A 13181-nucleotide genomic window follows, 5' to 3' on the forward strand; every position below is an offset into this window, starting at 1 on the left:
TGCTGGTCATGGCCCACGTCAACTCCAGTTTGCCAGGCACACTGGACCCACTCCAATTTGCCTACTACTCCAACAGATCCGCAGAAGATGCCATTTCCATCGCTATTCACACAGCCGTAACATGTGGAAAAGAGGAACATCTATGTGAGAGTGCTGTTCATTGACTACAGTTCAGCATTCAACACTCTTTTTTCCCTCCAAGATCGACACCAAGCTTAGAGCCCTGGGTCTGGACACCACCCTCCGCAACTGGATCCTGGACTTCCTGATAGGTAAACCACTGGTTGTGAAGATTGGCAACAACACCCCCTCTTAGCACAGGGGCCCCCCAGGGGTGGGTCTTCAGTCCTCTGCTGTATTTCCTGTTCACCCACGACTGCATGTCTTTGCATGACACCAACTCCATCATCAAGTTTGCTGACAACACCACGGTTGTAGGCCTGATAACCAGCAACGGCATTGTGGTGTCATGACAACAACCTCTCCCTCAATGTCAGCAAAACAAATGAGTTGATTGTTGACTTCAGGACGCAGAGGAGGGAACATGCCCCGATCCACATCAATGGGACTGTAGTAGAGAGAGTCACGAGTTTTAGGTTCCTCAGCGTCCACATCACCGAGGACTTGTCATGGACCAACAACACTCCCACTCTTGTCAAGAGGGCGCAACGGTGTCCTTACTTCCTAAGGCGGCTGAAGAAATTCGGCATACCGCCCCGGGTCATCTCCAAATACTACTAGTGCACCATCGAGAGCGTCCTGACCAGTTGCATCACGGCCTGGTACGGAATTGCTCTGTCCACGACAGCAAGCACCTCCAATGGGTGATGAAGATGGCCCAGTACATCACTGGGACTGTGCTTCCACCCATCCAGGACATCTACTCAAAACGCTGCTTGAAGGCACACAGCATCATCAAGGACCCCACACACCTCAGCCACGAGCTGTTCTCTCTCTTACCGTCGGGCAGACTGTATCGAAGCATTAGATCTGATACCAACATGCTCAGACCGTTTCTATCTACAAGCCATCAGACTGCTGAACATTTGAACTGAACTGACCACCTGCTGTGATTATCCGCACCTTAGCACACATCACAACTGCTGCTACCAGACGGTTATTATACAGCTCAATTTATACACTTGCCCCCATCTTCCATTCCCAGATACACCTTAGTTGTGCGTATCCCGTACAACTAATAAAACTTGAAACTATTTGTGTCACGCCTGCTCCCGCTCTCCCTCTCTGGTGCTCGATGATGCCAGGCTGTCCTTCATTACGCACACCTGTCACCATCATTACGCGCAGCAGCGCTCATTGGACTCACCTGGATTCCTTCCCTTTGTTGATTGCCCGGTCTATAACGGTTCCCTGTGTCTGTATTTAATGTCGTTATGTGTTAATGTCCAGACGCTGTCCTGTCCTGTTCCATGTCCACAATCATCTCCTTAGTCTTGGTTACGTTGAGGAATAGGTTGTTATTCTGGCACCACCCGGCCAGGTCTCTGACCTCCTCCCTATAGGCTGTCTCGTCGTTGTCGGTGATCAGGCCTACCACTGTTGTGTCGTCAGCAAACTTAATGATGGTGTTGGAGTCGTGCCTGGCCATGCAGTCGTGGGTGAACAGGGAGTACAGGAGGGGACTGAGCATGCACCCCTGGGGAGCTCCAGTGTTGAGGATCAGCGTGGCAGATGTGTTGTTACCTACCCTTAACACCTGGGAGCAGCCCATCAGGAAGTCCAGGATCCAGTTGCAGAGGGAGGTGTATAGTCCCAGGTTCCTTAGCTTAGTGATGAGCTTTGAGGGTACTATGGTGTTGAACGCTGAGCTGTAGTCAATGAATAGCATTCTCACATAGGTGTTCCTTTTGTCCATTATTTAAAAAAACAAACATTTTAGTCATTTAGCAGACGCTCTTATCCAGAGCGACTTACAGTAGTGAATGCATACATTTCATACATTTTTTTTCTCCGTACTGGTCCCCCGTGGGAATCGAACCCACAACCCTGGCGTTGCAAACACCATGCTCTACCAACTGAGCTACACAGGTGGGAAAGGGCAGTGTGGAGTGCAATAGAGATTGCATCATCTGTGGATCTGTTTGGGCGGTATGCAAATTGGAGTTGGTCTAGTGTTTCTGGGATAATGGTGTTGATGTGAGCCATTACCAGCCTTTCATTAGTAGTCATTTTCAAAAAACCGCCATTTTCAAAGAACTGCCAGTCAAGTTGAGCTCCCCGCCCACTCAGTTTGTCTTTACAGACTTCCTGTTAGTTTAACATGAGAGAAAATGTACATTTTCTCAAATGTTTAGCATTTTTATCAGGAAAACATAGTATGGGTAATGTTTTGGTCACTGTCTTCTTGGGTATGCATGGGTGTCCGAGCTGTGTTCAAGTAGTTTGAGATGTTGTTTGAGATGCGGGCTCCTCCTGCCCGAAGTCACTAGTGTGATAAATATTCTACATAAAAGAATTCATAACCACTTCGGGAATCCATATTTTTTTTTATTTATCAATTACAAAGCCTAGATTGAAATAGCATTATTTAAATATTTTTTTCATTGGCCCAAGCATATCTACTTCAGAGAAACATTAAGGTCAGTATAAGAATCCTTGCACATTTCGTATTGAAGATGTGGTACAAATGCATAGTATATTGGACCGATATTCAACACCATATCGTGCATTAATGTTATTGTATAATGTACTGAGATGTAAATCCAAATGAAAACTGACTCCATTTTATCTTCACTCTTTTCCTCACAGGAGCAGTAGCCACACGTCAGCGACGAACTGTCTTTTTTTGGTTGCCCATCATTTGCACTGATCTCCAGCCAGACTAATTTCTTTCTGTGGGTCGACCCTTCCATACTTACTCATATAATTTCTACGTGCCTGAACAGGAAAATATGTGTTTATTAAATAAAAGAATCGTAAAATAAGGACAATTTAGGTTTTTGTGTTTTTGAAGGAAGACAAAATTACGTTGCCACGAGAAGCACCGCAGATATTGCGATAGCGACATGCAATACTTCGCTCTCACGGTCACATCTGCGTATGTGCAGGGATTCTCTTCACACTATTACGACGTGGTTGTTACGGGAGCAAAACAGCGGAGAAGTTTAGCCTCGCGCTTCAACGCTCTTATTGTTGCGGTAATTGACCCACTATACTGTTTACTTGTGCATCTAAGTCATATAGCTTATTCTACCTTTAAAACATCTGATTAGATGTGTTGTGTGTTATGTCATAGAGTGAACTGGAAGATACATCAACAATGCAAAACCTGCATTAATTTGTGCGGATACAAACACTTCCATGGAAGCACATTTTGTACTCATTAGCATTCAAGTGCCCTCCGACTAAGCCGACTAATTTACCTTGTCTTAGAATCAATTGTAAACGGTGTCAGAGAATCTGCATAATTGTCTGAAACACAATGTTCTTGACATCCTTGACTTTTACTTAGTCTATTGTTAAGATGTTAACATTGAGGGACAAAAAGCTATTAGTAGTTCTGTGAAAAATGAAGCTTTATGCTATTATTAAATAAGTAAGTTAAATAAATATGATAAACCACATATACCCACAGAATTGAATAGTACACAATTTTATAATTATATATACCATAAATGCTCTACACTGAAAATATGAGTCAATACATTTCCAACTTTTTTCACAGAAATAATGCAGAATGTCACAACAAGCACTGGCTATTAAATGAAATTGTACAACAGAAGTAGAGTGTATAAAGCCCACACTGCCTCCTTGCTGTGATACAGAATTTGCATCACCTAGCTGTGTATTAGCAGCTCAATGCTCAGACACGCTCCTTCCCCGGGAGCAAAATGCTCTTGCTGGGAGGCACGCTAGAGTGGCCAGGATGGGGATTATCAGGAGCGGGGATCCAGAGGCAACCCCACAGCAACCATGATACCTGTAGAGCACTTGTGGCCAGAGCCTTGCTTACAAATGACAGCCTCACAGTGGTGTTTATTCTATTCAAGAAAAAGGGAGCAGCAAATAGACTTCACACCGCTCACTCTCTCTCTCTCACACACACACACACACACAACGTAATATCATTAACCTTGTGTGTGTAGTAAAGAATATCTTGGATAATTTATTTTTCCCTCTTCTCGCATTTCGTCTCTAACTGCCTTTGCGCTCCCACGTTGTAGCCCACCTCTCAATTTTCCTTCCCCCAGCGAGTGTCATCATGACGCACTGACAGCCACAGAATTGCTCACACTGGCTCCAAAGCTGAGAAGAAGCAGGACTATTTGACATGATGGAGCGATGGAAACGGTGTTGGCACTTCTGATCGCAGTGTTAACAGGATATTTTCACACTTAGGAGAGAGAAATGACTCACAGGCTCCTCTTTAACCTTGGGAAGGATGTGGTAAATGCATGATCAACACAGGACTTCAGTGGCTTCTCTTTATTCTCCTCAAGTGTCAGGAAAGTCACATACATTTTGCGCTTCACAGCAACTTTTCATGTTCACAGACTGGGAGAGGAACAGGGAAGCTCTCACATTGACCAATGTCAACTACCGCTATGGGCGACTCTGCCTTAACTGGCTTAGAGGCAGCAGGTGTGGATGCTGTTAATCCTTTAGGGAGCTCCAATGGCAGCTTGTCCACGAGCAGTGCCTGGGGCATCAGTGGCAGCGGTCCGTGGCTGTTGGCGTGCATGTTAACCCTCATCATCCTGATGACGGCTTGTGGAAACACTCTGCTGATCACTCTGGTGTTTGCCCAGCACTCCTTACGCAACACCTCCAACTGTTTCCTGGTGTCTCTCTTCCTGTCGGACCTGATGGTGGCGCTGGTGGTTATGCCGCCAGCCATGCTCAATGTGGTGTGCGGGGCCTGGGTGTTGTCGCCGGGCTTTTGCCCCGTGTGGCTCTGCTTCGACGTCATGTGCTGCAGTGCCTCCATTCTCAACCTATGTGTGATCAGCCTGGACCGCTATCTCCTCATCATCTCGCCTCTGCGGTACAAGCAGAGGATGACCCCTCCCCGGGCCCTGCTTCTGGTGGGAGGGGCCTGGGGTCTGGCTGCCCTCGCCTCCTTCTTGCCCATCAAGATGAACTGGCACAGCTTGGGTCACCGAAGTGGCCATTTCCCAATGCACGGGGCTGGCAGTGCCAACATCAGCACATACCCAGAGCTAAGCTTGCGATACCCCGCTTCCTACTTCCAGCTGTCACCCTCCGATGGCCTGTCCTTCCAGTGTCGTCTGCGGGTCACCCTGCCCTTCGCCCTGGTGGCATCCGTCCTCACCTTCTTCCTGCCATCCAGTGCTATCTGCTTCACCTACTGTCGGATTCTCCTGGTGGCACGGAGACAGGCAAGGCGAGTGGCGGTGCTAAGTCACCCTCCGTACCCACAACATTCGCCCAGGGGGCCTTCTCAGCCTCCCTCACCAGGTGGGGGCGCCGCGGGACATGCTCACCATGACAGAGAAGACTGCAGTCATCAGGAGCACTCTATGTCACACCAAGTACCGGTGAGACGGAGAGGGGAGTTGTAGAGGAAATGAAGGGAGATACATTGAGGCTACATCTCATTGCTGTGTAAACTGTCACTGCATGATCACTGTGTGCCTGGATAGGTTTCCACCATGATGCCTTCATTGCCTCTCAGATCAGTTGGGTCGTTCCACAAAAAGAGTGCCTTTTGCGTCCCTTTGATATTTTTATAGAAATTGAGCTCCAATATTGAATTGTAAAAGCCTGTTATATTAAATGAAGTGCCCCTTTAATATAGACCACATGGAGAATTCAATAAATCTGATTTTTAAAATACTTTTCATATTCAACATCCATGTCCCTCCATGGACTCTCTGTGACTTCTGGAAGATTTTAACCCACTTAACCCCAAAATGTCTCCAAGTTTTCACCATCATAGCCCTAGTTATTTGGTTGCTTTGACAAAGTCATTCATGAAGATTGTTATTTATTCATGTGATTAGTGATTATTTTAAGGTCAACCCTGTTACGTGAACTGAACTCTCATTTTAATAAGGTGAAACTATTGCTTTTTAAATAAAAAATAAAAAAGAAACATTGAACATCTTATAGTCAAATCATAGTGGGTGGGTTACAGTGCCTTCAGAAAGTATGCATACCCCTTGACTTATTCCACATTTTATTGTGTTACTGCCTGAATTCAACATTTATTTACAAAACGAAAACATGTTTTTTTGAAATGTTAGCTAATTGATTGAAAATGAAATACATATGTATTCATACCCCTGAGTCACTACTTTGTAGAAGTACCTTAGGTGGCGATTACAGCTTTGAGTTGCCTTGGGAATGTTTGTATTAGCTTTGCACATCTGGATTTGGTGATTTTCTCCCATTCTTCCTTGCAAATTTTCTCAAGCTCTATTAAAATAGATGGGGAGTGGCGGTGAACAGCAATCTTCAAGTCTTGCCACAGATTTTCAATGTGATTTCAGTCTGTGCTTTGGCTGGGCCACTCAAGGACTTTCACATTCTTGTTCTGAAGACATTCCAGCATTGCCTTGGCTGTAAGCTTGGGGTCATTGTCCTGGTGGAACGTAAATCTTCGCCCACAGTCTAAGGTCGTTTGCACTATGAAGCAGGTTCTCATCAAGGATTTGCCTGTATTTGGCTCCATTCATTGTTCCCTCTATCCTTACCAGTCTCCCAGTCCCTGTTGCTGAAAAGCATCCCCATAGCATGATGCTGCCACCACCATGCTTCCTGGTAGGGATGGTGTTAGACGGGTGATGAGCTGTGCCTGCTTTTCTCCAGACATAGCGCTTTGCGTTCAGGCCAAATAGGTACATTTTTGTCTCATCAGACCACAGAATCTTTTGCCTTATGCTCAGAGTCTTTCACATGCCTGTTTGCAAATTCCAGGCGTGCTGTCATGTGCCTTTTTCTCAGGAGTGGCTTCCGTCTGGCCACTCTCCCATAAAGCCCAGATTGGTGAAGTGCTTTAGAGATTGTTGTCCTTCTGGCAGGTTCTGGGTAGTCCCATATTTTTTCAATTTTCCAATGATGGTGACCACTGTGCCCTTGGAAACTTTCAACACACTAGAAATGGTTTTATATCCTTCCCCAGATATATTTACATTTACATTTAAGTCATGCCTCATCACAATTATATGTCAGAGATCTACAGACAGTTCCTTGGACTTCATGGTATATTTTGTGATCTGACATAGTCAACTGTGGGACCGTATATAGACAGGTGTGTTTCTTTCTAAATCATGTCCAAAAAAATTGGCCGCAGTTGGACTCCAATCAAGTTGTACTGACATCTCAAGGATGATGAAAGAAATTTGAAGTATCATAGCAAAAGGTTGTGGATACTTATGTAAATTAGATTTCTATATTTCATTTTCAAATACATTTGCAAAAATGTCTAAAAACATGTTTTTACTTTGTCATTATGGGGTATTGTGTGTACATGGGTGAGAAAAAAACAACATTTAATACATTTTGAATTCAGGCTGTAACACAACAAAATGTGGAATAAGTCAAGGGTTATGAATACTTTCTGAAGGCACTGTAGGTAAGTGTGTGTTTGTGAGTGTGAGTGTTGGCTTAGCCACTTTGCACTCGTTGATCTCCCCTCTATTAAAGTGAGGTGGGCAGCTGAGGAATTGACACACTGAATACATTTTCTTACATCCACTAAAATAAAAGAAACTGAATAGAGTGAAATAAGTGAAAGACAGTTTAAGATGAAAGATGGGAAAGAGCTTGAAATTCAGAAATGAAACGATTAAAAAACATCTGAAAGAGACAGAGGGAGGAGAGACGATGGCGCCTGTTGAAGGCAAAGTGGTTGCTAGTTAGAATAAATGGCACAGACCTTGCATTGTATTTATGTAGTCAAGGGCCTGCGTCTCCACTCCTGAGATTGAGTGCCAAGGACAGTAATTCATAACAATGTTGTTCCACGCAGAGACATTTCAATGTATTCAGCAACACGTCACATCTCTTTCAATGTGATAATTACATCTTGTTAAATGCAAGCGTTAACTTTTTTCAGACTCCTCGACAATATCAGGCCAAGGATGCATCTAAAGTGTGTCATCTTCTGCTCTTGAAAGCAATATGGTGGAAGCTATAGTTTATTTTCTTTCGCCACTCCAATTATAAAACCTAAGTATTTACATGGTAGCTCTTAGGTACAGAGTAAGTGCACATTGTTACACAATACTTACAGCTATTTATACCCGTTTGCTGTTTCTACATAACGAATTTTCTATGCATTAGATTTGTACTCACCCTGGAATTATTGTTTTAATTCCATTTAGTTAATTTGAAAATCCTTGAAAATGTGCATGCCGCAAACGTGTGTAACAGTTAAGAATCATGTAACAATGTGGACCTAGCTACCATGTAAATTTAAATACCTAGGATTTGGACACATTGTGATGCAGTCCTCGTCTCGGACTGCCCTGTCTGTCCCTCTATCCTCAGTTGTCAGTGAACAGCGAGCGGCGGCTGGCCCACAGGCAGGGCCGGAGGGCAGTGAAGGCCAGTCTGACCCTGGGAGTCCTGCTGGGCCTCTTCTTCAGCGCCTGGCTGCCCTTCTTCATCACCAACATAGCCCAGGTCAGTGGCTCAGACTAGGTGAGACTCTGGATTAAAGGGATAGTTCAGTGATTTAACCAATCCATCCCTTTAATGTCAAGCTTTGAAGAGTATACATGTTCTCCTGAAATTCTAGTGAAATCTCAATTTCCAAACTTGCACTTTACGTCCAAGTTAATAAATGAAATTGGCTTATAAGATGCGTAATCAAATCTGGCCATTATTTTTTCTTTATCAATGATATTGTGCCTTGTTGCTGTAAACTTTTAGATTCAAAGGACTCTCTTATCTTAAATCGAGGGATTTTCAGGAAGAACGATGAGCCAAAACACTATGGGATCAGCTAGCTGCTCTGAGCTGAGACTAATAGAAATCTTTAAATTGGTTGCTGCTCATCTTCTCAGGGTCGAAATTTGCAAACCACAAGCACACAGTATATTGTCTATCTGTTCTCCTTATGTTCATTGTGTACAGCCTATTCATTGAAATTAATTCCCTGTATTACAGAACCTAGATCACATAAATTCAATGCCTGATGCATCGTCTTATAGCAATTAAGCTCCCCTTTGTCTGTGCTCTAACTCTGAGGTTACCTTATTCCTCTGACTGGGAAAGGTGTCAGCTCAGTGTGTAACATAAAAGGATTTAATCTAAATTGGTAATTATTGTTTTCCTGCTTTCAGGCTTTCAATGATCCAGTCATTTCATTTCCCATCTGTGTCCTTCACTTCACTCCTCCAGAATATAGCCAACAGAGGTTTCAGTGTGTCTGCCGTCCTCCCCCCTCCCTTCACACTCCATGTGGTATGTGAACACCCCCTCCCTTTTTTCACTTTCTCACTCCCTGCCTCCTTCCATCTTGATAAGATAGGACACTTTCCTCCAACAGCAGTCTCCTCCCTCTCTCTCTGATATGCCATTGTGAGCCAGTTTCTCACCCTTCTATGGGTTATGTCCCTAATTTACATATATATGTTCTACTCAGGCCCAATTACAGTAGCTGTACACTGACGAAAAGAGCATTTGAAATAATATTTGCTGTTTTACCTCTTATTGGCTACATATTTCCATTGGATACAAACTGTGCCTATCATAAGTATTGACCCCCCCACCTGGATTTCTTCACATTTTGTGTTACAAAGTAAAATAAATATATAAACATATAAATATATATATATATATTGAATAGATAAGCATTCATCCCCCGAGTCAATACAAAAAATACACCTTTGGCAGCAATTATAGCTGAGTTTTGGGGGGTTAAGTCTCTAAGCTTTGCACACCTAGATTGTGCAATACTTGCCCATTATTCTTTTCAAAGATTGTTCAAGCTGTCATACTGTGCAGCTGTATTCATCGACCTGGCCAAGGCTTTTGACTCTGTCAATCACCACATTCTTATCGGCAGACTCAACAGCCTTGGTTTCTCAAAATAACTGCCACGCCTGGTTCACCAACTACTGCTCAGACAGAGTTCAGTGTGTCAAATCGGAGGGCCTGTTGTCCGGACCTCTGGCAGTCTCTATGGGGGTGCCATAGGGTTCAATTCTCGGGCCGACTCTTTTCTCTGTATATATCAATGATGTCGCTCTTGCTGCTGGTAGTTCTCTGATCCACCTCTACGCAGACGACACCATTCTGTATACTTCTGGCCCTTCTTTGGACACTGTGTTAACTAACCTCCAGACGAGCTTCAATGCCATACAACTCTCTTTCCATGGCCTCCAACTTCTCTTAAATGCAAGTAAAACTAAATGCATGCTCTTCAACCGATCACTGCCCACACCTGTCCGCCCGTCCAGCATCACTACTCTGGACGGTTCTGACTTAGAATATGTGGACAACTACAAATACCTAGGTGTCTGGTTAGACTGTAAACTCTCCTTCCACTCACATTAAGCATCTCCAATCCAAAATTAAATCTAGAATCGGCTTCCTATTTCACAACAAAGCCTCCTTCACTCAGGCTGCCAAACATACCCTCGTAAAACTGACTCTCCTACCGATCCTTGACTTCGGCCTTGTCATTTACAAAATAGCCTCCAACACTCTACTCAGCAAACTGGATGTAGTCTATCACAGTGCCATCTGTTTTGTCACCAAAGCCCCATATACTACCCACCAATGCGACCTGTATGCTCTCGTTGGCTGGCCCTCGCTTCATATTCGTCGCCAAACCCACTGGCTCCAGGTCATCTATAAGTCCTTGCTAGGTAAAGCCCCACCTTATCGCAGCTCACTGGTCACCATAGCAGCACCCACCTGTAGCACGCGCTCCAGCAGGTATATTTCACTGGTCACCCCCAATGCCAATTCCTCCTTTGGCCGCCTTTCCTTCAAGTTCTCTGCTGCCAATGGCTGGGATGAACTGCAAAAATCACTGAAGCTGGAGACTAATATCTCCCTCACTAACTTTAAGTACCAGCTGTCAGAGCAGCTCACCGATCACTGCACATAGCCCATCTGTAAATAGCCCATCCGACTACCTTATCCCCATACTGTTATAATATGTATTTTGCTCCATTGCACCCCAGTATCTCTACTTGCACACTCATCTTCTGCAAATCTATCACTCCAGTGTTTAATTGCTATATTGTAATTATTTCCCCACTGTGGCCTATTTATTGCCTTACCTCATTTGCACACACTGTATACAGACTTTTTCTATTTTATTATTGACTGTTTGTTTATTCCATGTGTAACTCTGTGTTGTTGTTTGTGTTGCACTGCTTTGCTTTATCTTGGCCAGGTCGCAGTTGTAAATGAGAACTTGTTCTCAACTAGCCTACTTGGTTTAAAAAAAAGGAAAAAAAAAGGACTGTACTTTTGTTTGTGTGTACCTCTGTGTTGTTGTTTATGTCGCACTGCTTTGCTTTATCTTGGCCAGGTTGCAGTTGTAAATGAGAACTTGTTCTCAACTGGCCTACCTGGTAAAATAAAGGTGAAATTGTAATTTATTTTTTATGTAGTAACCCAAAAAGTGTTAAATCAAAATATGTTATATTTCAGATTCTTCAAATAACTACCCTTTGCCTTGATGACAGCTTTGCATACTCTTGGCATTCTCTCAACCAGCTTCATGAGGTAGTCACCTGGAATGCATTTCAATTACCAAGTGTGCCTTGTTAAAAGTTAAATTATGGAATTCCTTCCCTTCTTAATGAGTTTGAGCCAATCAGTAGTGTTGTGACAAGGTAGGGGGTATACAGAACATATAACTATTTGGTAAAAGACCAAGTCCATATTATTGCAAGAACAGCTCAAATAAGCAAAGAGAAACGACAGTCCATTACTTTAAGACATGAAGGTCAGTCAACACGGAACATTTCAAGAACTTTTAAAGTTTCTGCAAGTGCAGTCGCAAAAACCATCAAGCTCTATGATGAAACTGGCTCTCATGAGGACCGCCAAAGAAATGGAAGACCCAGAGTTACCTCTGCTGCAGAGGATAAATTCATTAGAGTTAACTGTCTCAGAAATTACAGGCCAAAAAAATTCAGCATCAACTGTTCAGAGGAGACTGCGTGAATCAGGCCTTCATGGTTGAATTGCTGCAAAGAAACCACTACTAAAGGACACCAATAATAAGAAGAGACTTGCTTGGGCCAAGAAACACAAGCAATGGACATTAGACCGGTGGACATTTGTCCTTTGGTCTGGAGTCCAAATGTGAGATTTTTGGTTCCAACCACTGTATTTGTGCGACGTGGTGTGGGTGAACGGATGATCTCTGCATGTGTATTTCTCACCGTAAAGCATGGAGGTGGTGGTGTTATGGTGTGGGTGTGCTTTGCTGGTGACACTGCTGTGATTTATTTAGAATTCAAGGCACACTTAACCAGCATGGCTACCACAGCGATATGCAATCCCATCTGGTTTGGGTTTAGTGGGACTATCATTTGTTGTTCAACAGGACAATGACGCAACACACCTCCAGACTGTGTAAGGGCTATTTTACCAAGAAGGAGAGTGATGGAGTGCTGCATCAGATGACCTGGCCTCCACAATCCCCCGACCTCAACCAAATTGAGATGGTTTGGGATGAGTCGGACCGCAGAGTGAAGGAAAAGCAGCCAAAAAGTGCTCAGCATATGTGGGAACTCCTTCAAGACTGTTGGAAAAGCATTCCAGGTAAAGCTGGTTGAGAGAATGTCAAGTGTGTACAAAGCTGACATCAAGGCAAAGTGTAAAATATATTTTGATTTGTTTAACACTTCCTTGGTTACCACGTGACTACGTGTTATTTCTTCACTATTATTATTGTAGAAATAGTCAAAATAAAGAAAAACCCTTGAATGAGTAGGTGTTCTAAAACTTTTGAACCAGTAGTGCATGTGAATTTAATAGTTTTTATTTTTAATAACTAGCAAAAATGTCTAAAAACCTGTTTTTGTTTAGTCATTATGAGGTATTGTGTGTAGATTGATGAGGTTATTTATTTATTTAGAATAAGGCTGTAACGGTCTGAATATTCTTTTTTCATTCATTTGTAAACATTTATATAAAAAAAGTTGTGTGTAGATCGGTGACCCCCTATAAAATTCAATCCCACTTTGTAACACAACAAAACGTGAAAAAAAATACAAGGGGGG

At 43.4% G+C, this 13181-nt stretch overlaps 1 protein-coding gene across 1 annotated transcript; it reads left to right on the forward strand.

Annotated features, from left to right (window-relative positions):
- Positions 1-4146: 4146 nt before the first annotated feature.
- On the forward strand, positions 4147-5716 carry LOC106572282 (5-hydroxytryptamine receptor 6-like). Its single transcript, XM_045696155.1, has one exon. The coding sequence runs from the start codon at positions 4551-4553 to the stop codon at positions 5541-5543; it is 993 nt and encodes a 330-aa protein (XP_045552111.1). The 5' UTR covers positions 4147-4550; the 3' UTR covers positions 5544-5716.
- The last annotated feature ends 7465 nt before the right edge of the window (positions 5717-13181 follow it).

Source organism: Salmo salar, chromosome ssa15 (assembly GCF_905237065.1).
Source record: "Salmo salar chromosome ssa15, Ssal_v3.1, whole genome shotgun sequence".
NCBI classification, from domain to species: Eukaryota; Metazoa; Chordata; class Actinopteri; order Salmoniformes; family Salmonidae; genus Salmo; species Salmo salar.